Source organism: Ursus arctos, unplaced genomic scaffold (genome assembly GCF_023065955.2).
Source record: "Ursus arctos isolate Adak ecotype North America unplaced genomic scaffold, UrsArc2.0 scaffold_1, whole genome shotgun sequence".
Classification (NCBI taxonomy): Eukaryota; Metazoa; Chordata; class Mammalia; order Carnivora; family Ursidae; genus Ursus; species Ursus arctos.
In genome coordinates, this window is record NW_026622763.1 from 53,827,533 (window position 1) to 53,855,027 (window position 27,495).

Sequence of the window (27,495 nt, forward strand, 5' to 3'; positions counted from 1 at the left end):
GTCCAAAATCAGTTTCCCTAGGTGATATTAAGGTGTTAGCAGGCCTGTGCTCCTTCTGGAGGCTCCAGGGGAGAACGTGTTTCTCTCCTTCCTCTTCCAGCTTCTAGAGGCTGCCTGCATTCCTTAGCTCCCGGCCCCCTTCCTCCCTCTCCAAAGCCAGTGGCATGACATCTTCTCCCTTTTCTGACCTCTGCTTCTGTCCCTTTTTTTCTGACTCTGCCACTTTCTTGTAGGGACCCCCATGACTGTGATTATACTGGGCCCACCCCAACCATCGAAGGTAGTCTCCCCATCTCAAAGCCGTAACTTTAATCACACAGTCCCTTTTGCCATTAAAGGTAACATACAGGTTCCAGGGATAAGGAAGTGGACTTCTTTAGGGAGCCACTGTTCAACCTATCATAGTTCTCTCTCTTTATATTCTTAATACCTGCATTCTGTTTTAAAGTGGATGGCTCAAAGGTCAGGAAGAGCCACTTCAGATCTAAGAATTGGCTGTCACAGAAAACAGAACTAATTCAAATGCCAACCTTCACATTTAAAAAAAGTGGGGTGACTTGTTCTTACACATTAATATGGTTCAAATCACATAGAATATAATGCTTTTACGGACAAGGCATAAAAATAAAAAATCTCCTCAAGGCTTTTCTTTCAATTCCTGGACAATTATGCAACAAGCAGTGGGGACTATTAATGCGGGCAGCTGTGGGAGGGAGCAGACCATTTTCTCTTTCCTTTTCCTTCACATTATTACTATCGTAAAGGTTCCAAAGCATTTCTTTCAAACATGATTTGGGATTGTAGCATATTGTCAAAGGTTAGCCATACACGTACCAATTCTCTAACACGGCGAACTCAGAATTATTATGTAATGTGCTTCATATTTCAAAACTTAAGTGATACACATCATTAACTCCAGTAAGAGAAAAGCTTTTAAGTTAGTGACACTCATAAAGTGTTTAAGAAACTCTTGCAAGGTCTTGGCTGGTCTGGCTGTGTCACAGAGGCAAAACATGCTGATTGAGACAGACATTCCGTAAGCAGGTGATCTGTGCTCTGGAAAGAGCACTCCATTTACCTTTGCAAACCCACAGTGTAGATGGTCTTAACATTACTTTACCAACACTTGAGGTTCCAGTGTCTTCCCCTCCAATTGAAAGGCTTACCCACAGCCATCCGAATCTCTTCCTGACTTGGTAACCGCCAGTTGGAAGGCTGACAAGATTATCCTCATTTATTCTCTGGGCAGAGCCTTGCAAATGGGGTTGTCATCCCTCTAGGACGATGGAGGAGTCAGACTGGATCTGAGCTGAGACTCTTTGATGGATACCTCTGCACGGTTCAGAGTCAACACATGGGGAATTCTCATCCATGTGTGTGACTGGGAGGTCCTTGAATGGATCTGGCTAATGATGTATGCCTGGAACCTTATCACGCCTTAGTGATGCTAGAGGAATAATAACTGAAAGAAGGACTGGAACATTAATGTGCAATGCATATTGTACCTTGCTATTAAAAAAATGCAGATTGGAAGTAAGAAAATCAGACCCTAGAAATTTCTGCACATAATGGGCAACAAAAATATCCCACTAAAAATCATGTCACAGAGTGAGGGGCGCCGGGGTGACTCAGTCAGTTGAGTGTCCAACTCCTAATTTCAGCTCAGGTCATGATCTCAGGGTCATAAGATGCAGCCCTGGGTCAGGCTCTGCACTCGGCAGGCGTGTGCACATGCCACCCCCCCAAATAAATAAATCAATAAAATCTTTTTAAAAAAAGGAAAAAACGTTATGCCGCAGGAGACTTCCGGGGAAGACGGCAGAGTAGGAAGCCCCTGGTACGCTTTCTGCGACGAGCGCTTTGTAATGTGTACAACTGCTGAATCACTGTGTTGTACACGGAAGCTAATATAATGCACGTATGCTAATCAGACCAGAATTAAAAATTTTTAAAAATCATGTTACAAAAGAAATGTGGGTTTTTAGTGATAAACCTGACAGAATTACTACAGTTATTTTGAAATACTTTACTTGTAGTGTACATTTTTAAGTATTAAATATACATTTTAAGTATTAAGCTTCATGCTAAAAGACACGTAAGAATGTATTTTTTAGTTTTACAATTTAAATAGCAGAAAGAAATGTCTCTGACCAAACACTATAATTTAAATGTTTATTTTTAAGCCTATGTCAGAATCTAGGGTAGTGTGAATAAATGGCCAACTCTTGGTGTAGTTGTTTTATACAAATGAATTCCACATGATATGAATAACTTATTTTCATAAAGCACTTCAATAAATCCCAGAGTTGGTTATTTCTTTATGTGTAAATCTTCAAAGTTTCTAAATTTATATCTAAAACTACTATGGTCATATTTTATAAAAAGGATTTGGCACATTCAAATTTCAAAATGTCACGAACAAAATATTACTGACTAAGTGGTTTTTCAGAATTTGGTAACCACCTCTGAAGATAAATTCACAGATATTTAAAGTTTCAATTTGATTTTGCAAAAAATTGTAGTAAGGACAATCCAGCTTAACGAGTTATCTTAAAAATTCAGTTTCCAAGGCAACAATCATAGGTCCCTGTACACTGCTTAAAAAAATCATTTTTATAAATTTAGTTACTGTAACATCAAAGGCAAGAGTTAAATATAACTGCCTCACTTTTATCTCCTTTTATCAGACTTTTGAACAGGCCAACTTCTCTCTTTTTAATGGACTGATACTGGATCCCTAGTCTGCTCCCCACTAAGTACAAGAAGGTTAAGGGCAGATAAGCTGCCAGTTTCCCAAGTGTCTGTGGCTCTAGCCTAGTGCATGTGTGTTAAGAGCAAACCAGGATCCAGCCCATGGTATATGCGTAACAGCAAATCTCCTTATAACTTATTCCTTCTAACTTTGTAACTCAATAAAGCAGAAAGGGAGGAGCTCTTACCTGCACATTTCACTCCCTGAGCAATGAGACCCCACATGAAGTTGGCACAGTACTCACACCAGTGTGGCCCTCTGAATGTATGCACCTGAAAAAGAGTAGTGAGTGACAGAGTGGCCGGAGGGGAAAACACATGGACGAGGAGACTGTTTTCTGTCAAGCACTGAAATACAAACCGTGGTTAGTACCGAAGAGGCGCGGTATGGCTACATTTAGAAAAACCTTGGTTGAGTGGAACCAACAAGCAGTTAAAATTTGTCAGAGCTCAAGTTCCTCTTTGTTTCAGAAATGGTGATGCATCAAACCAATATTCTGCAATTTACTTTGCAAAACAATTTCTACGGTGGTTTTCCAACTGGTCCCCTCCAGCTGTAAGCCTCATCTTTGAGTTCCACAAAGACTGGCATTTTCTGGGTGCTACAGCATGGAGGAGGAGAAAGAGAGACATAGGGTATGTGTGGATCCCATCAGGATTTTGTCAGATGACCTACCTCCTGTGACCACAGATGGTGAGGGTGATACTTAGTGACTGGTCACAACTGAATCATCAAAAAGGGCCAATTTCTGTTTAAAACCATTTAATACTTACTGTGTTAGTTAAGGGAATGACTATATTTTAGAAACTGCAGAAGCTACAGTTAATCAGAAACCCTATTTGAGTATAGTAATTATGCACGAATCATTCCAGCCTCAAAACCGTTTTGTTGCACTTGATTCCTATATCCCTAAGAAAGGAGTCCCCAGAGAAAGGATTCAAATGCTAAGATACCTCTAGACTTTTCTTCATAGGAAAGAGAAGCCACTCTACCTTAATTCAGATGAAAAAGTATTGGTAGAAAAGAGAAGCAAGGAATCCGTACCCCAATATTAAATAAAAGAAAAATCTGGAATATTATCATAACGCTTTGAGATTTCTGAGGAAAAAAAATTCTCAGCAAATATTTGAAAATGCACCCAAGAAATAAAAGAAAAAGGGAGAGGGAACCAGGAAGTCACTGATCTGTATATCAAAGTACATTTACCTGAGAAAATTTCTTATATGTCTGATTTCCTCCTGCAGAAAACAGTGATATGAGAGTGCAAATCACAAGGAGTGATGATTTGGCTCCAACATAAATATCTGCCAAAACAGCTACTGCAAATAATGAAATTCACCAATAAGATTGTCATTTTTGCCACTGTTCTTTTTATGTATCAAGTAGGTAAATGATTTTTAAGATAATCTATAACTTGTTTTTTTCTAACTTAAGATGCTATTGAACACAAGACTTAAAATGAATGTAAGATGCATATATTCTATTTAGAAAAATCTAGCCAAGTAAATATGACAAACCATTGGTTATAAGAGAAATCCCAATTCCAGAGATGTTAAAATGAAAAAAAAAAAAAACCCATTAAGATCAATAAGTAAAGGTATGTCAGAATACTAATACTGGCTAAGTAAGGCTGTCATGGATAACCTGGTGTTGGTCCCTTCCAAGCAGGCATGTGCTGGTGACTCTGGGAACTGCCAAGTGAGCCTGAGCACAAAACGTGTCAATTTTGAAAAGAAGGCCATAATCTCTTCTATGTCTTTTATGGAAAAGCATCAGGAATGCAGACACAGTTGCTTCCGGATTGTTACTGATGCTCGGGGCCTGTAAATTGAAAGCATTTCCTAGGGTTTCTGAAGCATAGCCCAAGATCAACATTCAGATAGTCTGTGATGTCTTTGTGTTTGTCTGTGTTCCTCTGAGTGAATAAAACTGGATAAAGTATGCAGTCTTGCTTTGCTTTGAGGGGAATGATTGCAACAGCACTGACTTGTATAAAAAAAAAAGTTACATAATCATGAAATAGCTATACAAGCAGGACGTTAGCTTTAGGGAAAGTTTTTGGGATACCCACTGGCTTAGATGTTGCTAGATGTCGTTCACTCCAGTATCACTTGACTTGGTGAGGTTAAGAGAAATGGCCTAGAAGCAGAGGAAGTAAGTCCCAGTCTTGTACCTGCCAGTTATCTCACGATGAAGGATCTTAAAGTTACATTTGGGAGAGCAAAGACAGAGTAGATGATGTGAAATAACTTAAAACCAGGCTCGTTGACAAACAGCACTGAGTACTGAGAGGTTACGACAGAACCAAGTCCCTTCCCTGCATTCAAAACAGCAGCAGTGAATGTGGCATCTGGGAAATCTTGGGACGTTTCTTCATATGACATATACTGAAGGAAGGGTGTGAACGGTCCGAGCAGGCTGGCGCTCTGAAGGGTCACGTGTGAGAGCAGAGAGCAATCTCTAGGGAATTGTTATTTATACATTTCCCTCTTGGATGGTTCTTTATAAAGGCCTCCTGAGCCACGTGGGGTGGTGGTGGTGGTTTTCTCTTTCGTTTAAACCACCTGGAAGGTAGCTTATACAGCTCGCCAGGGAACAGTTCTAGAAAGGGGACTAAAGCACCAGAAGCTTATTAAACGTCTACGTGTATAACAACTGGATTCCCTTCTGAATCTTTATAACTCATGTTTCTTAAATTTTGTTTTGTGACCTCTATGGCTCCATGACAATGGACTCTGTAATAATGGCATACTGTAGCCTTTTTGTCTTTTTTATTCTAGAGGTCATCAAAACAGAGACTTCATTCAGTAGTTATTTTTATTCATTCATGAACATTTTAAAGTAATGACATACAGAAAGAGAAAAAGGCTCGAGGAATTAACTGTAGATTTTCCCCATTAAATACAGTGTGAAAATGCTCCACAGAAAGTGCCCACAAAGTACCTGGGGAGCTGGGGGAGGGGCACTGTGCAGGCTTAAGATGGGTCAGCTGGGTGACCTGTGGGGCAGCACTGGAGGGTGCGTGTTGGAGGGGGTGCGTCAGGAAAGGCCGTTCCAAGGAAATTGAAGGTACATGGATGTTTAGGGAATCCTAAGGAAGTTCAGCATGGGTAGAGGCGGGGATGACCACATGGCAAGAAGCAAGAGACAGACAGGGCCTCTTCTCCATGCCTACAGATTCATACTTTGCCCAGTGAGCAATGCAGGGCCACTGAAGATTTTTAAGGTGAGTGACAGGCAGGCAGGCGAGGCTGGCGGAAGACAAATTAGGTAGGAGGCTACGTGTGGCAGGAGTCCGGGTGACAGACGGTGTGGGCTGAACTCAGGCAGCGGTGATGGAGGGAAGGGGTAAAGGAGGCACGTAGGAGGCAGAATCAACAGGCCTTGGTAACCAACTGAATCAGAGGCACAGGAGAGGGGAAGAGGGCATGAACGGGGAAAAAAAGCAGAATAGGTTTGGAAGTGAGGAGGGAGGGGAATGGGAGATTGAAGACTTCTGGGAAAGAGGGGGTAACTCACGGAGTAAAGTTTCTGACGGTGGCAAATGGAGATAGGGCAGAGGGCTTGGCTTTGAATGAGAGAGTTATTTTCCCCATTCCCTGAGTTGGGCAAAGGGAAGGAGGGGAGCGAATGGCTGGGCAGGAGTCACGGGGCTACAGTCTCTGCATTATGATGGAAGTTCAGTTACTAAGCAAACGAGGAGTTTGCAGAAAGGGGGAGTAGGAACTGGAACTGGCCAGAAATTCAGAGAAGGGCTGCTGGACTTGAAAGCAAGTTTCTTTTCTGGATGACACTAAGTCATACAATAAGTGTCAAGCACATTAAAGAAAAAGTAACAAATGCTTTTTAAAGTGCTTTATCTAAATATTTTATTTATGCAGTTTTACATAATCAGTGACGTTTATATCATGTATTTTACCCATTCAGAAAAAGAGATCTTTAAAAATTAACTGCACAAATCATGCAGCTTCAAGCAGGACAACTGGAGGGCTGTTCCTTCCAGCACAGTGGAAACGGGGTGCTATTCCTGCACACAGGGCTCCAGGGCACGGGCACCGGCAGACCATTTCGTTTAAGAGAGATGGTTGTATTGATTACCTGTCTTAAAAATGATTAAATCAGAATGTAATGGGCATTCAAAATATAATAATTAAAAGGTCAAAAGTTGCACCGTGGGGATTTTTTCTGCTTAGGAGGACGCTAAGGAAGAATGGGGTGGAACCTGGGAGAAAGGAGGCTTAGAGCAGTTCTCAAGGGGTCCAGGGTCGGGCCCGAAGCCCTGCATTGAAACAGATGGCAGCCCTCGCCTGGAATGCCCTATGACATAGTAGATACCTTTTTAGGGGTCAGGAGCTGGTCAGCATTTGGGGTTCAGAATTACTGATGTCTTCACGACAGAAACAAGTAGCGGACAGTCATTAAGTGACATTTTCCTTAGGATTTTGATTCTAAATGGCTCCAAAGTTTGTGTTTCAGTTTTCCTGTTTCTTCTTATTCTCCAAGGCTGTCACGTCAGCTCTTTTCCTTCCTTATCCCCTTGTCCCTCTCCCCACTCACTGATTCTTCGATGCAGATGAGGTCATCTCAGAGAACTCTGCTAGCACTGGATGTATATCAAGAACATATGTCAGCTATATTCTTTTTGAAGGCCTTTTAAAAGAAAACACAAACTTCCGGCTTCTTGTCTGTGTTTCTTATAGTTGAGGCTGACAGACAGTGGGGACAGTGGTCTTAAGATGAATGAGGTGTTAAGTAGTGTCTTATTTTATTCTGTGACATCTACTAATCTTTAGTTAGTGTTCTTCCAATCTGTTTCTGCTCTTTACTATGTGACCTTAATGACATACACTGGCTTTATAAGGTGGGAAACTGACCAGCATTATTTCTTCCTTAGAGTTATTTGAACAAATCACTTGATCAATTTTCAAAAAAAAAAAAAAAAATCCCATTGGGGAGGGTGTTTTGATAGGGTAATCCTAGAGAGCAAGCAGCTTCGGTGTGTAACTTTATCAGGGAGGTCAAGGATGGTCCTGAGAAAAGCAACCTTGTAAATTGGCCACAGATTATTTTCTAGGCCACCTCCAAACCTCTGGTCCATCTTGACAAATGAAAGTGACAGAATTATACCTTCATGAACAAAGGGCATTGCAACTAGTTTGAAGGTCCTTTTCTACAACTGGAAAGAAGACAACTTTATTACCATGACATTTCAGATTGCTTTTCACCATGAACAACTCCCTTCATGTTAACATCACCGACATCACTTAGAAACAGATATGAAAGACTGAGCTAATTAATGGATCCCAAAAGTCTATCACACAGAAGGCGCTAGTCAGAACCAGGCTGAGGACACACAGGGAGGGGAGTGACTGGGCTACTGAGGGGACCCCGTGGCACAGGCTGAGGATAGGTGTCTCCTAAGCACTGATCTGGGTAAACACTGAAGCTCTTCGCCACTGGGCCTACTATTATATTGCCCCAAACCCTGGCTTCTGTAAGAAAACCAGAACATCTTCTCATGTTTCTGACATTCGCATCTCCAGTTTGAATGTCAGTAATAAAAGGAGAGGAGAAGAAATCAATGCGATGGGAAGAGAAAAAAAAATTTCAGCCTATCTTCATTATCCCTTCCAAGCCATAACATTCCCTCTAGAAATAAGCATGAATGCAAACGGCAAAGGAGCATACCTGCAAAGACTGCTGCAAATGTGACCTAGGTTGGAGGTGATAACAATGTTCAGGGAGGGGCGCCTGGGTGGCTCAGTCGGTTAAGCATTTACCTCTTGATCTCAGCTCAGGTCTTGACCTCAGGGTTGTGAGTTCAAGCCCCATGCTGGGGTCCATGCCCAGCATGGAGCCTACTTTAAAAAAAAAAAAACAAACTTGGGAAAATGAAATTTTGCTTTGGGGGAAGAGGACTGACATTTGGGAGGCTCTGGTGAGTCAGCTCTGCAGCCTGGTACCGGGTGATGAAGGGAGAGAACAGATGATCAAAATCACAATGAAAAGCAATGTAGGTAGATAGGCAGCTGGGCAGGAAAGGCTTTTTCTCCTCCCCTCCCCCCCATTTTTATCTTTCAGGCAACCAGGATGTACTCTTTTATGTAACCAATTTTAGTCTCACCAAAATGGCTTAATTTCGATCCAAAGTATTTGAAATTTAGAATTTTGGTCCTGATTTTGCCATCACAGTGAAAGTATTTTGGTTTATACTATTAAGTCATGAGCAGAGAATGCAGAATGTTGGCTATGATCATTAGCAACAAATACAAAAACTGTGTAGGGGTTCCTGCAAAAAGCAGCAGGGAGCAGGTACTCAAAACAGTATCTTTAGTATCAAGGCAATACCTTCTCGTCTTATTATCTAGTTAAATCTAGTCAAAATGAGTAGTGGCTTCAAAATTCTTGAGGAAAGATCTCTAACGAACAGGTTTGGGTGCGGTTAAGCTCCCAGCACCGACATCATGCTAGCCGTGCCTACTCTTCTTGTCCGGATGGAAAGGATGTGTAATGTAGTGCCCACAGCAGGAAAGGTGGAAGGAGTGCACCAAACACTTATGGAAACAGTGCCTGGAACTGAACGAGGGGCATACCCCTCGGCCCCATGCAGTGCCCCCAGCAGGCGGAATGGGGGCATTGCATGGAGGCCCAGGATCACGGTGAAGGGGCCCAGGTGCGAACAGCCTCTCCAACTCGCTGCTGTAGAGGAGGACTGTACAGGGGAAAGCTCGCAGGGGCCCTGTGAGGCATACACTCGACCTCACAATAGTTAACACAGTCAGAAGTACCATTTTGGAAAGGATGACAAATGACAGAAAATCAGTGACCTAGGGTTTTAAGAATGAAAAAACCGTTCAAAATTGAGGGAGATGCCATAAAAGTCTGCGAGACATACATGGGCCAGACCATTAATAAAGGATGTCCCCTTGAATATGAAAAATAACACTAGGGAAACGCTGGTATAATACTGTCAGACTATAATACTAGTCTTAATTAGTAGGGCAATTATTAGGGAAATATAATAAGGTAGTTCTTCCACCTATAAATATTATAAAAATGGTTTTTATTGATTGGTATATAAAATGACACCTTAAGTGAACACGTACAGACAAATACGGGATTCTTACCAACGCCACTCATACAGTCCATTTGCCCCAATTCTATGCAGGCCTTATTCAGAGAGTTTACATTTCTTTATGGCTTGCTTCGTGATCCACCTTCCCCCACCCTCCACCTCCCAAATGAACACTGCATCTCAGTGAGGGAGAGATACCTCTAAAACTACAGCTGAGTTAACTGTGGTGCAGACCAAGTGAACTGACTTAGAATCACACACAACCGTCCTCATGCTGGAACACAAACGCAGCTTCTTGTGTCTGGGTTCTGTTCTCAGCTGCCGGAGTAGCTCCTGCCACAGAGCCAACAATTTGAAACCTAGGAATCAGGCAGTAGTTTTGGAACTTTGAAATATCAAAGTTTTCCAGGGATTCCATTTATTTATTTACTTTTATTATGTTACAAAGTACAGACTGTATAATAAATAGATGTGAAAAAATAAATACAACCAGTAATTTAAAAATACTTTGTTTCAAAATATGAGTGTTTAAAGTATTAGAAAACCCATGACTTCAATGTTTAGACTTTAAGTTTCAGAAGCAAATTTCTTTTTCTTTTTTTTCCCCACAGGGGCTTTAAGGAGAACTTTACCTCTAAACTGAATCATGGTTAAAGTTTAAAACTGTCAAATGCCATAACCTAAAACACTTCATTTTGAAAGTTTAGTTTTATTACTTGGATTAGTAAGTTTGCATTTCAAGTATCAGTAGTAAAAAATCAACACAATGAATCACTACTTCAAAATATCCATCTCTTAAAGTTGTATTATGAAGATATGGTAGGAAAAGGAATGAATCATACTTGGTTGTACAATAAAGCTGCACTGTACCATCCATCGCTGACAGATAATCTCTGTAGCACATTGTGGACATTGGTAAACCGAACGAAGAGACAACCCTCAGACCAATCCGCATTACCTCATAGTCCACAATTCTGTACTAATATATAGTTCCACATAACCAGGTGTCAGTTCCTCTTCGGCTTAGCTGTAAGAATGTCATCTGAAGTTTACTGTTAACATACATTATGAATGGAAGTATTTCTATGATATACCAAGAAAAAGGTTAGAATAAAATGCACAAGAAATTATTAAACTATGTAGTTAAAACTCTTTTTAAAGCTCTAGTGAAAGAGATTCAAATTTTCTCTAGTTTCTTCTATTTCATTGATTGCTGCTCTTATCTTTAATATTTCTTTCTTTCTTGATTTAATTACATCTTTTTCTAGTTTTAGGTGGAAGCTTAACTCACTGATTTAAGATTCTCTTGCTTTCCTAAAATAAGCATTTCGTGGTAAAGATTTCACCATAAGCACTACTTCGGCTATATTCCACAAATTTTGATACGTTGTATTTTTTATTCAGTTCAAAATATTTTCTAATGTCTCTTGTGATTTCTTCTTTAATCCATGAGTTATTTAGCAGTAAGTTGTAAATTTTTCAGGTATGTGTTATTTTGAATTTAATTCTGTTGTGGTACAAGGATATGCTTTGTATGATTTCAATCCATTTACATTTATTGACACGTTTTCTGGGCCAGAATACTGCCTATCTTGGTGAATGTTCCATGTTCACTTGAATAGTATATGCCCTCTGTTGCTGAGTAGAATACTTCTATAAATATTAGGCCAAACTGGCTGACACTATTGTTCAAGTCTTCCATCTCATTGTTAATGTTCTGTTTGTCTGTTCTGTCATGGAGATTTCCACACGTGTTTCTCAATCTACAATTGCAGATTTGCCTATCTCACTTTTTAGTTTTTGCTTTATGTATTTTGAACCTCTGTTATTAGATGAATATAAATTTTAAATTATGCTCTCCTGATGAATTTTACCTTCTTCACTCCCATTAATACTCCTTGTTCTGAAAACCACTATATTTAATGTGTGTGTGTGTGTGTGTGTGTGTGTGTGTAGCCACTCTAATTTTCTTTGAATTATTCTCTCCATTGTATATCTTTTTCTTTTGACTTCTCTGGGTCTTTATATTTAAAGTGGGTTTCTGTGGATAGCATATAGTTGAATCTTGCTTTTTTATCCAATCTGACAACCTCTGCCTTTTAGTGGAGTTTGGGGGCCATTTCCATTTAAGGTAACTATCAATACGACTGGGTTTAAAATCTGCCATCTTGGTTTTGTTTTCTATATACTTTGTTTGCTCTTCTGTTCCTTTTTCTCTCTTCCATAGTTTTGAAAAAATTGAATATTTTTATGGATCCCTTTTGTCTCTCCTATTAGTTTATAACTATTTTATATTTTTAGAGTTTGCTCTAAGGTCTACAATACATCTTTAACTCCTCAGTCTGTCTTCAAACAGTATCATACCACTTCACGTATAGTGTAAGAATCTTAACGACTGTGCTTCCTTCACCCTGTACGTTCTGCTGCTGTTGTCATATACTTGTATAAACTATGTAATATTACTAGTTTTTGCTTTAGTCAATTATCTTAAGTATTCACTAAAATGAAAGAAAAAACATCTTTTACACTTATCCACATTTTTACCTCTTTTGGCATTCTTTATTTTTTTGTATGGCTCTAAATTTCCATCTGGTATTATTTTCCTTTGTCTGAAGAACATCCTTTAACATTCTTGTAGTATAGGTCTCCTGGTGATGAATTCACTCAGCTTTTCTTTGTTTAAAATTTATTTTTGTTTTCATTTTTGAAAGACATTTTTGCTCGATATAGAATTCTAGGTTGATTTTTTTTTTAAGTTGTTGAGTACTTTGAAGATGTCACTCTGTTGTTCTGCATAGTTTCTGATGAGAATTCTGTTGTATTTTTCATCTCTATGTAAAATGTATTCTCTTCCCCTCCCCCCTGCCTTGTAAAAAAACTTTCTAAAATATGTAAGCATACTAGTGACAAAAATAATTTGTTTCTTCCTTTGACATATTTTCCTTATACTGAAATAACCTTTATAGATGTCAATAAAGAGTAGTGTAAAAATCAATTCTCTTCTTTAAAAAAAAAGTACCCTGTATTTCTGTGTATGAGTGCGCACACTTAAGATCCTATAAAGCCATAAAATTACAAACACATTCCAAAGCTGGAATATGAAAATAAAATTCAAGAGAAACTGAATACATGTTTAATTTCTAGATTCTAGAGATGTTTCTCTACACATTTTGATGTCATATGTGAGGGATGAACCAGGCCGAGGTAAAGTACCACTTAAGGAATAAAATTTTTCTTTCCCATAACCTGGTTTTCTCCTCCCTGGATGCTCTGATGATTTTCTCTTTAGTACTGGTTTTTAGCAATTTGATTATGATATGCCATGGTGTTGTTTTCTTCATACTTTTTTTTTTTTCCATTTGTAGTTCACTGTACTTCTTGGATCTGTAGGTTTTCATCAAAATTACAAATTTTTTGATCATTAGCTCTTCAAATAATTGTACTGTTTCCTGGCCCTTCACCATTGCTCCTTCTAACTCCAATTACACTTTTAAGTTAGGTTGCTTGTTACTGTCCCCCATTGGTCACCGATGCTGTGTCCTTTTGGGTTTGTTTGTTTGTTTAATCTGTCCTTCATTTTGGATGTTTTCTATCATTGTGTCTTCTGGTGTACTACTCTTTTCTTCTTTGATGCCTAATATGCCATTAATATTATCCAATGTATTTTTCATTACTTTTTAAGATTTTAAAAATTTTATCTTTAAGTAATCTCTACACCCACTGTGGGGCTCAAACTCACAACCCTGAGATCAAGAGTCACATGCTCCACTGACTGAGCCAGCCAGGTGCCTCCATTTCAGATATATTTTCAATCTCTAGAGATTCCACTTGGATTCTTTCAAATAGTTTCAACTTCTTTCCTCACTGCAGCTTTTAGTCTATTGCTAATTTAGTCATGCTACTAAGATGATATCCTTTTAAGGACTTAAACAATGCCTCATATATTATCACATTTTTCTACTCCTACTGGAGTGCAAAACTATTCTCAACCCTGAGTGAATTTCAGTAATTGTTCAGTCTATTGCTTTTTGGTGTGTGTTTGGTTTTTTAAATAGGCTCCTTTCATGCATATGTAGGTAAGTACTTGCTAAGAGTCCGGAAGACCTTTATGCAGACCCCCAGAGTCCGTGTACAGCTCTGTCCCCCCAGGGACACTGCCCACAAATTTTAGCTGCTTTGCCTCATCAGACTTCAATCTCTATGTCTCAACTCAGCTAGACCACTGGGTTCTCTTTAGATTCTCCCTCCATGTGTTGTGGCCAAGAAATTGCCTCCAAGCAGTAAATGAGAACAATTTTAAGACTTCTCTTATGGTGCTGCTTTTTTCAGGTATCCTAGTACTATACTACCTGTTCACTCTCTGAGTGTGGTTTTATATATTTTTTTCTGGTTTGTTGTTTAAGATGGGAAGGTAAGGGCACCTGGGTGACTCAGTTGGTTAAGTGACTGCCTTTGGCTCGGGTCATGATCCTGGGGTCCTGGGATGACCTCCTGCATTGGGCTCCAGGCTCAGTGGGGAGTCTGCTTCTCCCTCTGACCCTCTCCCCTCTCACTCTTTCAAATAAATAAATAAAAATAAAATTTTTAAAAAATGGGAAGATAAATCTAATTCCTTCATCATGGTTAAAAGTGGAAGTTCAGATTATATTATTTCTAAAACTGATCTCTCTTGTGAGCTTGAACCTGGGACTTCTGGCTTCAGTTTCTACATGTGCAAAATTAACTTAGTAATTCTCATTGTCCCTTATAGAAGCTGAACTTCTTCAGGATTCTTTCGTCATCATGCTCTTTGAACATGTCTCTCCCAGCAAAGTGTTACATTGACACTGTTGTATTCAGTAGGTTGTATACTAGGATCTTGGAATTAGTGACATCATTTTGTCATTTAATGTTATTGTGGGCATTTCTTATATTTTTAGCTACACAGAATACATGTCTTCTCTTTGGGTACCAGTTCTCAATCCATATGAATTGTATGAACTGACCCCATCCCCAGCTCCAGGAGAGAAAATATGACCTTGATCTAAGCCTGTCAGCACATTCCGTTCTCCTGCCTGGGAGTTGAGTTACTGGTTCAGAGATGGGCATATAAGATAATTGGTCAAATGCCCGCCAGGCCCAGAATTCTTCGTTCAGACTAGAATCAGAGAATATTTAGAGCTAGAGCCTCTGCAGACCATCTTGTCACCAGCGGAAGCTGCAAGTGAAGACAGAGCTGGAAGACAGGGTTCTGGTGCCATTCTAAGCCCCTTAGCCGAAGGATACCTAACCACCCGCAGACTTCCCTTATGTGAGCCGCTAAATTCCCTTTGTGCCTTAGCAAGCATGAGTTGTGCCTTCTGACACTTGCAATGGAAAGTCTTCAATTGTTCCATCAAATGGTAAATATCAATCATGGGTTCTAAATAGATTTTTAAAAGACACACTGAAGCAATGACATCAACTGTGGAGTAACGAACTATATTAGCAACCATCAAAACAAAATTGCGTGCTTCCGAGAGATGGACCTTTTCTTCATATGCACTAAGCTTATTAGGCAGAGCCACGAGCAGGGATCTGGGTGTGACACATACAAGGGCTGGAGCTCCAAACAAGGGGAGTTCTATAAAAGAGAGTGAACATATTTTAGGCCTGATTTGGACAAATCCATTTGCATAACTAGCCAAAACGTGTCATTTCTAATACAGTAGACTGAAGGATATCACCTCATATGACAAGCGTCCTCAGATATCCATGACCTAAAAATGAATATATTTTTTAATTTTCATGTCTGCATAACACTTAAGAAATGCACTGAGCTCTATTTTTGCTCCCCCAAAGGATATAAAAATATATATATTTTAAGATTTTGTTTGTCAGGAGAGAGCACAAGCAGGGGGAGCAGCAGGCAGAGCAGGCAGAGGGAGAAGCAGGCTCCCCGCTGAGCAGGGAGCCCGATGTGGGACTCCATCCCAGGACGCTGGGATCATGAACTGAGCTGAAGGCAGATGCTTAACTGACTGAGCCACCCAGGCATCCCCCCAAAATAATTTTTAAATGAGCAGCTGATGATGTTCCTTAGCGGTGTAACATCACTGGGCGATTTCCCCTTTCCTTTCTAGCTTTCCTATTTTGCAACCAGAAGAATCTTCAGATAATTTAAGAAGAGGGGTTAAGAAACCTGAAAAAAACAAAAACACTACTGGTATGATGCTTATTAGAAAAATAATTTGTAGTGGTTTCTCAGATACCAGCAGTACTTGATAAAATATTCAAGAAAGAAAAATCAGTATTTTCATATTCTCATTTAAAAAAATTCTTTCCTAGACCTGTATTCCACTTATGCATGCATCTCTTCTCTCTGCCCCTTGGGCTCTTTGATGAAGCCAGTTATATTTCTGTATTATGTACTATTACATAAGAATAATGAATGCTGCCTAATGATGACAGTAAGTGTCCTGAGCTGTAGGGAACTTGGCAGCATAGACAGTAGCTGGGTAAGATGTTATGACATGTACGTATTCTTCAGTCACATGCTTTCACTGTTTTATTAAAGCCATGGGAAACTTCACTCCTATGGAAGACTTTCTTCTAAGGAATGTTGACATAGTGGGTCACAAAGATGAAGTAGGACAATATAATTTGTCAATTAAACAAGGTTTAAAAATTAGAGATCTAAAATATTACATAGATATCCTGTTAGATTAAGCAGAATACAACGAAGACTCAGTCCTCAGTTAAATCTGGAAGGTGAGAAGGTATATGATACAAGTGACCCCAAAACATTGCCTTGAACATACGTGTGTCCAGTGTGTGAACGACTCATCCTCCAGGGTTAGATTACTATGCGGACACACAACGTACTGAGAGAAAAGAACTATGGTAGAGGTGACTTACTATTATTTCGTGTGCTTCCTATGGGTTTATAACCTTATCTTGTTATTGCAGTGAGAGTCACATGCCAGGCTGATTCTCTCCTTTGAGATAAATACTGGAGATGCCAATTATTTTTAAATTGAAGAATAACTGACATACACTGTTGTATTAGTTTAGGTTCGCCACATAGTGATCTTTGTATCTATTACAACATGGTCACCAGAGAAAGCCTAGTTACCATCTGCCACTATACAAAACTGTGACAATACTGTTGGCTAGTTCATCCCCATGTCTTATTTGTTTTGTAACTGGAAGACTGTACCTCTTAACTGCCTTTACCCATGTGGCTCCTCCCCGTCACTGCTCTACCCTGTAGCGATCATTGGTTTGTTCTCTATGATCTACGGGTTTGCTTCAGTTCCATTTGGTCATTTGCTTTCTTTTTTCATTTGTTTTTTAATGTCTGATCTTGTTACTTTTAGAAAATCTCGTTGACTGGCCTCAGACCTAGAGGTTTCTACCTCAGGACAGCCTCTGTCTCTTAGCAATCTGTTCCTGGCGTTTTTCTTTAGCCTCCTTCATTCTCTTGGCCAATAGTTTAGCACGTTCTGCAGCCTCTTCCTTATTTTTCTTAGTACGCTGTTTCTTCCGAGCAACATGCCGACATTTGTGTGGCAGGATCCATGGAGTAACAAGACACGGAATGACACGGGTGCTCTGGTTCTAGTTTTCTTACCTTCTTTGTTTAGGGTCTTTCGCACAACACACTGGGGGACATCATCTTCTTTAGAGAGACTGAAAAGTTTGTGGAATCTGCTAGCTCTTTTGGACCCCAGGCCACCAGGCACAGTAGTAACAGTGAGTCCAGGAATATCCTTCTCTCTCTCTCTCTTTTAAACAATGACCAAGTTGAGAACACTGAGATTGGCGTCCACAATGCAACCCTAAACAGACCTGCACTTTCTTTCTCCAGTGCTCCTCAGTTTGTAGCAGGAATGGCCCTCAGCCGCAGAGGGGCATGGCCATGGATCAAGACTTCACGGGAAGCCTTGTTTGTCACTGCCACCACTGATTTGGACCATGTAACCCTTCCACTGTTCACCCAGAGCATGCGTGCAATTTCTGTGGCCATACACTTCTCATAAAAGGTACGGAGTTTGTGTTCATCATCCACTTCAATGAGTTTCTAGCAGCCAGCAATTGGGAAAGAAACGTTCAGCTTCATCCTAAAGCAGCCTACTACCTCCGAGGTGCCATGGAAAAGAGCTGTTTTGATTTTAAATTCCACATGTAATGAAATCATATAGTATGTGTTTCTCTCTCTGACTGACTTAGCATAACACCATCTAGGTTCACCCATGTTGCCAATGGCAAGATTTCATTTTTTATGGCTCATATTCTATTTTACGCACACACACACCCCACCCACATCTTCTTTAGCCGTTTATCTTTGCTATTGTAAATAATGCTGCAAGGACATCGGGACGAATGTGTCTTTCTGAATTAGTGTTTTCGCTTTCTTTGCATCAGTATCTAGAAGTGGAAATACTGTATCGTATGGTAGTTCTGTTTTTAATCTTTTGAGGAAACTCTATAGTGTTTTCCAAAGTGGTTGCACCAATTTACATTCTCACCAACAGTGCACGGGGTTTCCTTTTTCTCCATGTCCTCGCCAAAACTTGTTTTTTGTCTGATTCTAGCCAAATTTTCTAAAACATATCAGTAGGATGGTTATAAATGTTAGAAATAATCAATCAATACAATGTTAGATGTAGTTGTTTGTCAGAGGGTCTCACATTAGGATATTGGTTGGGAATAAAAATCAGAATTGGTTCTGGTAAGACAGCCCAGATGTTTAAAAGTGACAACCCAAGGGGTGCCTGGGTGACTCAGTCAGTTGGGTGTCCGACTCTTGATTTCAGCTCAGGTCATGATCTCAGGCTCATGAGATGGATGGATGGAGGCCCATGTTGGGCTCTGTGCTGAGCAGGGAGCCTGCTTGGAATGCTCTCTCTCCCTCTGCCCCTCCCCCGACTTGTGTGCATGCACACACTCTTTCTCTCAAAAAAAAGTGCCTTTAATTTCAAGCCTTTAATTTCAAGGCTGGCCTGAGGTTCTTTTTTTATTTGCTTCTTAATTACATAAACAGTACACTTAAGTTCTACTGACAGTCTCCTAGTGAGAAAGACAAACTTGTAAATTTTAAAAGAGTATAAGCAAAAAATGGACAATTGGGACTACATTTAATGTTCAATCTGCACAGCAAAGGAAACAATCAGCAGAGTGGAAAGGCAACCTATTGCTAGATATAAGGTAGCTTTATTTTTAACTCTTGGGGGAACCTCCATACTGTGTTTCATAATGGCTGTATCAATTTGTATTCACAGCAACAATGTACAGGGGTTCCTCTTTCTCCACACCCTCACCAACACCGGCCAGCTTTCGCCTTGTTTATAACAGCCGTTCTAACAGGTGTGAGGGGACATCTTGTCGTGGTTTTGATTTGCATCCCTGATGATTCATGATGTTGAGCAGCTTTCCACAGACCTATTGGTCATTTGTGTATCTTTTGAGAAATGACTATTCTCAGGTCCCTTTACCTGTTTTTTAAATCAGGTTGCTTTTCGCTACGGAGTTGTATGAGCTCCTTACATATTTTGGATACTAACCCCTTAACAGATATATGGTTTGTAAATATTTTCTCCCATTCCATCGGTTGCGTTTTCATTCCATCAATTATTTCTTTTGCTGTGCGCAGAAGCTTTTTAGTTTGATGCAATCCCACTTGTCTATTTTTGTTTTGGTTGCCTGTGCTTTTGTGTCCTAGCTGAAAAATCACTGTCCACACCAATGTTTTCTACTAGTTAGTTTTATGTTTTTAGGTCTTTAAGTCTTTAATCCATTTTGAGTTGATTGTTGTATATGGTGTGAAATAAGGGACCAATTTCTTCTTTTTTTTGGGGGGGGCATATAGATACTCAGTTTTCCCAACATTTATTGAAGAAACTATCCTGTCCTTATTTAGTGTACTTGGCACCCCTGCTGAAGATCAGTTGACACAAGCATTTATTTTCTGGGCTATTTGTTTCATTAGTCTGTATGTCTGTTTTCATGCCAGTCCTATCCTGTTTTGATTGATTACTGTATCTTTGTAATATATTTTGAAATCAATCAAAGTACAGATGCCTCCAGCTGTGGTGTTCTTGCTGAAGACTGCTTTGGTCTTTTGTGGTTCCATGTGAATCTTAGGATTGCTTTTTCTATTTCTGTAAAGAATGCCCTTGGGATTACGACAGGCACTGCATAAGCTCTGAAGAGCACTTTGGGTAGTACGCACATTTTAGCAATCCTCTTCCAATCCGTAACATTTTAAATTCTCTAACCTCAGGAAATGGTTACAAAGAAGTATGTGCAAAGCTTGTGAAATGTTTCTTTTTGGATTATTAATGGCAGGCGGTAACCTTCTTTGTACTTGAGGCATCATAACCAGTTCCTCAGCCAACATTACAAACCATAAAAAGGATAGATGGGGCTGAGAGGGTCATGATGCTGAGGGCCAACACAGAGACCTGGACAGAGATGCAGGATGAGTGTTTGTGGTCCTCTTCACCACCATTAGGGGGGACAGAGAAAAGCGTGGCGTGTGTTCGTTATTTTTGGCTTCTGCAGCATCTGACAAGTGCGATACCAAACAACGCCTACAGGGATTGTACAGATGATCTTGTCCAGTCTACTTTCCCTCCATGACTGCCCTAAGGAGAGACAAGCCCCTGCTCTGCACTGAGCTTTATTCTTATCTTCTCGTGCAAGTGACCCACGTTAAGAATTGGGAATTTTGTGTCTATATACACAGACACATATATATTTTCTCTCTATATATATAAAATAGAATAGAATATTACATATATAATTCAACTTAATCTTCTAATTGAAGGAAAACATTTATTCCTTTAAAATGTGAGACACTCCATGTTCATACCCACGGGAAAAGCAATTAATGATGAGACATTCTAGGTTGCCTTTTCCATGAGTCATATTGCATTTCACTTCTTTGCTATTAATTCAAAACAATATTCAAATTTCTGAGCACTTAAAATGTGAACACGGATTCTCTAGTCAAATATAAGACAACATGATGATATTGTTGAGTTTCACTGCACTTAACTCACATGAATTTAATTTAAAAACTGTAACAGTATGTGTCTTAAAATCATTAGAAGAACCTATTTTTATGTTGAAATTTCCTGCTACAGGAGAAGTGGTTTCAAAATAACAATCACCAACCAAAGAAAGGTCCCTCCTGTCACACTGTATGCTCATTCAGCAGATGTTTCTTGAACATTTGCATTTTACTAAATATAGGAACAGGGGAAGGAAGAGTGGAGATGAGTAAAGGAGTGGGGGATGGTGGTGGTGTGATAGTTGGTGGGGAGACTACACAGGTAGCCCAGTCGGTGAATACTAATATAACGAGTTTTAAAAAAATATTCCTTCATATTTAGGTTAATTATTTTTAAAAATAAACATTAATATCTTGTCCTCATATGGGCCTTAATAAAGTCTTAATAGTGGAAAACAGTAATTATCTTACCAAATCTAACGCTTCTCAGAGTTCAAACTCACAATGCCGAGATCAAGGGTCGCACTCTCCGCTGACTCAGCCAGCCAGCCCCAAGAGAATTTCAGAGCTGCAAAAGAGCTTATAGACCATGTACTTTAGCTCTACATTTCATACTAACTCTCATTCTTATTTGCTGGTTCATCTTGTGTTTATTCTCAAATGGGAATCAAAAGAGGACCACAGGTCTTGGATCTGTCTGTAGCCTTTGGAGGAAAGAAAAGACCACTTTCAGCAGGAGAGCTGGCCATTTCTATCCTTCCATTTATCGAACAGCAGCATGTCAGGTCTGCCAGGATTGACAGGTTCACTATTATCACTTTAAACCCAGTAGGTCTTGAATCAGTAATTTTAGTAAATATCATAGGGTTCATGTTATAGTCTTATTTAATTACAGTACCAATTCACATTTCAGGACTCATTGTTTGCATGTTATCTTAGCAGCATTAAATCTATTATAATATGTCACCTCATTCATTTATATGCAGAATGCAAGTATCTGAGACTCTAACATGAACCAGCTGCCACTTCAGGACTACCTTAAAAATAAAAAGGACTAAAGTCATATTTTAAAGTACCCTCTCACTGTGATGCTTAATGTTCTTTTCTTTCAATTAATTTGCATAAGTAGCCAGGTTTCTGTGGTTGTTTTCATTATAGGGAATCTTGATTATTTTATAGAGCTATCTAAATTGTATGAAATGAAACACCAAGTAGTTAGATCTGGAAGGAGTAAGAGACATACCGAGGATTTCACTCTACTCTGTGGTGCATGAAAATGCAGCCGCTCTTACATAACCTCGAACTCTGCCTGGGAGCTAAGAAAGAAGCAAGAGCTTTCTTCAGCCCCGCACTCACGCCAGGGTTCTCAACTACATCAGGACCTCTGTACCTGGACAAGAAGAAGTCTTGGTATGGATCCAGAAAAAATAGCACCCAGGGGGTAATTCGTAATAAGGAAAATAGTAGTTACCAAGTACCTAACACCTGCGAGGAACTCAGTTCTTCTAATGCAGAACCACTGTTTAAAGATCAAGCAGTCTGCCCAAGGTCATATAAATGATAAGCAAGCTCCTGAGGGCCAGTGCTGGGTCTCAGTTATCATTCCATCCAGAGAACCGCAGATGTTCCATGTAAGGATATAATCACTGCCGCCGGAGTGCCTCTGTCTTAATGTAAAGGTGTTTTGGCTTAGCTTTTGTTTTTAAGTTTGCTCAAGAAATTAACACTTGTACTCTCTCTGTTGTGTTAGGACAAGGGCAGTTCTTAAAACAAGAGGCTGATCCAGGAAAGAGTTGAGTTAAAATTATTTTCAAAGTTATGGTGACAAATTATAATCAGTTTTAAAGGATGTGGTACATTTATTTTTAAAACAATGCTCTCCCTAAGAGAGACAACTATGCTTCTTATGATAGATTCTTTATCAAATCCTTATAAATAATAGAAAAAATTAAAAAGCCCATGTTACGTAACAGTAAACGGGAAGCCTTCCTGTTTTGTCTCATTTTTTCTATTTAAAAAAAAACCTCAAAAACCCAAAACACCTGTCTGGAGGTAGGCCTAGTTGATTTTTTTTTGGATCTCCGCTTGGTGAGTGCTTTCACCAAGGGTATAAGGCATTCTCGGCTTTACCCTCTGAAATGAGATCTGGCAGCTATTCAACACCACAGAGCAATGTTACATAACAAGGCAGTTCAAGAAGCAGAAAGGAAACCACATTGAAATGAGGCTTTGGAGAGTGGGCTTGTGGATAGCAGAGTCCACTTTTACCAACATAGAACATAGTCAAGGGCAAGCCCCTGTGAACGATTATCATCATACAAATGCTCGGAATTCTTCCCACTATAAATCTCTGAACTGTGTATACTTCCATATCACAAGCAGTGACTTTCTAAGTGAACATTTATGTGGGAGAGAAGTGCTCCTGCCATAGTCTGACTTCTTCGTGGTGGGGGGGGGATGTTCTCGGAAGTATGACTTCCCCTCCCACCTTTCTTTTCTCCTTTTTATAATGCCACTCCAGAGAAACATTTTTTAAATAACGAAGAGCAATTTCAATGGAAGGAGTCAAATTCTGAGACTTCTGACCTTATTAGCAACTTCAAAAAATATGTAATGAAACTTCAATATGAGCTCTTCCCTGAGCATAAATACGTTTTAAAAAATACAGCCCACTTGATTTTAATTTTTTAGCCCCAGTGAAGGAAGCAGACTTCTTTTTAATGTGCCCCCCCCTTTTTTGTAAAAATACAAACAACAGTTGGGTACCAAGCTAAGGGTCACACACCTGGTCCCAGAGTCAGCACTTTCTGGCTGTTCAAAATGTTCTCCTTAAAGCTATGTGTTAAATTAAAATTGAGAAATTACTGGAAGATACAACCCAAAAAGAAAAAGCCAAATAAAAAGAGCGAGAGGATGTGCTTGTTTATGCAAATCCCTGAACGGACTTACTCTTTGCTTTTGATCAATGAACTTGACTTAGCACTAAAATGGCATCCTTAATAGGTCAGTCTCTTCCTGCTGAACACACCGGAGGGGACATCTCTGGAGATATATTTTCAAATCTCTGCCATTTCTAAACAGTATGCATAGTTTCTTGCTTAGAAACCTCAATGGCTATTTTTTCGACAGAGCATGCATATAACTTTATACTTGGCGTCATTCTCTTGATAAAAATCCTGTAAGACCCACTTGTCATGCAAGAAGAAACCGAGGCCTAGTACCCTGCACGTACTGTTTAGGTTCATAAATGGAAGAGGTGGTTGAGAGTGGGTGCACATAACGAATGGTCTCAATTTCATTTAAAATCAAAGATGCTGGCTGAAAGGTAAGGTCCTTAACAATATGGTTGAAGAGGGAGAAGAAAATGCTATTTGGTTTACCTTGCAATATTAGCAATCTTTATACAGTCCAAACAGTTTAGAATTCATCCTTTATCCCCAAATGATCTGAAGATCATAAGAATCTATTCCTCACTAAAAAGTAGAGCATATTGGGGGCTTTGTATTTAGCATTTGAGTAAAATGCTAGTGTTAAAAATCAGGATGAACTGAGAAGTGAGATTTTCTACTACAGAGCCTGGTATATTCTGAAAGAATATATCTGCTGAATAAATGTTGAATAAATGGAAGATCAGGGTTTCCAGCCTATCATCTTTTGAAACCTTATGCCCTCTAACATTAAAACTGATGACATCTTATCTAAACTACAGACAGAAAACTTGATCATAAAGTTGTGTAAGTCCTGTGAAATGACTGCAGAAATGCCGGTGCACCCAGCCACTACGTGTAACTGGCTGTGTGTATGCACGGCCTCACATTGTGTGTGTTCCCAGTTAGGCTGCAAAGGACCCAACTTCAAGGCCATGGGTCATGCCATGCATGCAGGCAACTTGAATCAACACACACATCATCTTGACAGAAGATGATTAAAGTGTAGTTGGTAAAACACATTAACATAATAATTAAAAACTCGTACCCACACGGAAAGCAATAGTCAAAAAGTAAGGAGAGGTTGCTCCTATCTGCAGTAACAGTCCCAGGGCAGCCACCCTGCTTTCACCATGGTCAATTCATTAACAGAGGGGAAAAGACAGAAACTGTGGGAAATGCAGACCATCTGCTCAATCCAGATGCAACAACACACGCCTCTTATATGCAAAGCTTTTTACCAGAAAGGAACAGAGATAGGATCTAATCCTCTCTGGAAATATCCGACAAAGGTAGTGAGACATATTTGCATCACAAATAAAAATAATGCCAAAATCATTATTAAATGAGACCTTTTAAATGTCAGTCCAGACTTTTACCACTGGGTGTACACTGATTAAGCAGAAGACTAACCCAGCATTAGAGAAAATGGAGTTGCAGTCTATTAGCTTTAGTCAGCTCTTCCTTAAATAAAATCATGCTTAAAACATCTTCATTCCTTAAATAGCAAGAACATTTTAGTCCAGTCATCGTAGTTTTAAAAAGACATCAAAAGAGATTCCTTTAACAGTGTATATTGCAAGCAGTGTGCATTTTCTCTCTTCTAAGAAAAGGTTAAAAACAAATACTCTTACCTTGAAATTGTGAACCTTTTCATATTTTGGAATTTGCTCGTTTTCTTTCAGAGTTGCTCTTCTAACAAGTGATGTCAGCTGCGAATAAGCAAAGAGTTTCAGAGGTTGCCAGATTGTCACAGACGACTTTTGAGAACCCAGTTTCATTCCCAAGGCTGCTATCAATAAATCTTGCTGACGGCCCTCTGGTTTTGATTTGTGAACTGCAGCTCTATTAGTTTTCCTACCCGACCAAGACTCTTTGGATGGCATTTTGGAATTCAGGAAAGAAATACAGCCTATATTGATCTGTGTCTGTCGGTGAACTCTATTCGGCTAACAAACGAGCATTCTGGCAGCCGGCACAGAGCCCGAATCTACAGAGAGCTGCAGAGAAACATCGCGGAGGTGGAGGAGGGTGGTGAAGCACTTCTTAAAAAGAGGTCGACTAACCAGGAAAATTCTTCTTTCTTCTTTTTTTTTTTAAAGGGCTCTATATTTAAGCTTCTGAAAACTTAAGAGTCTGAACAGAAATAAAGAGTCGATGCTAACATACAAAACAATCAGCATCTCTCTATCCCTTTTTAAAAGCCATGCAATTTTGACAAATGATACATTTCTAAAAGCTTCCTTTTCTATTCAATATATTACTGTCCATTCTGGATGAAAGATGCCTACATACTGCCTGCAGTCAGCTTCTAGCAGCAGACACCCTGTGGAGCCCCTAGCAGGGAGGGTGGGGAGGGAAGGGATTTGACAAGGAAGGCTGGATTCGACTGGTCACCGTAAGAAAGGAGCTAACCAATGAGAATCAAGCAACAGTATTTAAGTATTGTATTCCTCAACTCTCTTTTGCTCCCTCCTCTCATGTAAGAAAGATTTTCTTGCTGGCTCAAGGAAAAAAAAAAAATCAGTGGGAAGACAATGAGCCATGAATGAGTCATGCATTATTACAAAATGGAATATTTCTTTTACCTATTAAAAGCAAAGGAAGATTAACATGTGGCACCAGGTTTCAAAAGAATTTACCATCACTGGTAAATTATGAAAGGCTAATCTATATCATCCTTTGTGTATTATGGACTGAGGTTAGCTAACAAAAACCCAATTTTATTTAAGATGAGCAAAAGCTGGTAAATATTTGATGAAAAAGAAAAGGCATTTAACTAGATAGCACACTATTTTCACGCAGAACAAGGAGCGTGCATATAACACTGCTAACACCCTGCAGTGGTCAGTTTTGTCTCCCTATAAGAAGGATTTTTGTTGTGAATCTATAAGTAAATGGATCTAGTCTTTATTTTAATTATTAGTCTCAACATTCTTAATTCAGAGAGCTTGAGGCCAGATCATCATGGGAGCCAGCTGGGAATAATTTTTTTTAATGTTTTTTTATTATGTTAGTCACCATACAGTACATCTCTGGTTTCTGATGTAAAGTTCCATGATTTATTAGTTGCGTATAACACCCAGTGCACCATGCAATACGTGCCCTCCTTACTACCCATCACCAGCCTATCCCATTCCCCCACCCCCCTCCCCTCTGAGGCCCTCAGTTTGTTTCTCAGAGTCCATAGTCTCTCATGCTTCATTCCCCCTTCTGATTACCCCCCTTTCTTTATCCCTGGGAATAATTTCTCATGGACAGATTGGAGATGTAGTATAACTGTGCTTATATTTGTTTTCTGATATAAAAAGGTGGGAGAGGTGCTGGGTAAGAGACAAATCCAGCTCCATTTAAGAGCAGTGCCTAGACTTTTTGCTAAGCTGCTATACAAAGCTGAAGTTTTCCCATATTGGCTCCCTAAACATCTCCCATTTGTTTCCTCATCTTATAGTAATTACGTTTAACCCATTATGATTCTAATTGTTACACTGTATTTAAAGAATCAAAAACTATATTTAAATGAATTCAGTCCATTTGCTGAGCACAATTTATCTCCAATTTCATAATCTATAGGGGGTATGTGCCCAATGCAGATTCTAGTTTAATTAGGACATGAAATGGTTCTTAAACCATGCTAGATATTAGAAATATTGATGACTGATTTTCTAAACATCCCCCAATTTTTTTTCTATACTTGAGCATACAGTCCCTTCTTTTAAAATATCTTACTCTTTTAAAAAAATTTCCAAGGGCATCTGGTTGATTC

The 27,495-nt window shown here is 39.5% G+C and overlaps 1 protein-coding gene and 1 pseudogene across 12 annotated transcripts in view; both read right to left on the minus strand.

Moving 5' to 3' along the window:
- CHN1 (chimerin 1) overlaps positions 1 to 27,495 on the minus strand; it is a 221,635-nt gene that overhangs the window by 20,670 nt on the left and 173,470 nt on the right. For all 12 annotated transcript variants that reach the window (XM_057318752.1, XM_057318747.1, XM_057318751.1 and 9 more), the window contains 2 exons: positions 25,364 to 25,441; positions 2,940 to 3,024 (listed from right to left, as the gene is read on the minus strand). In XM_057318752.1, the coding sequence (XP_057174735.1) occupies positions 2,940 to 3,024; positions 25,364 to 25,441 (163 nt within the window). The remainder of the gene's footprint in view (positions 1 to 2,939; positions 3,025 to 25,363; positions 25,442 to 27,495) is intronic.
- LOC130544853 (40S ribosomal protein S6-like) lies at positions 10,419 to 26,861 on the minus strand (annotated as a pseudogene).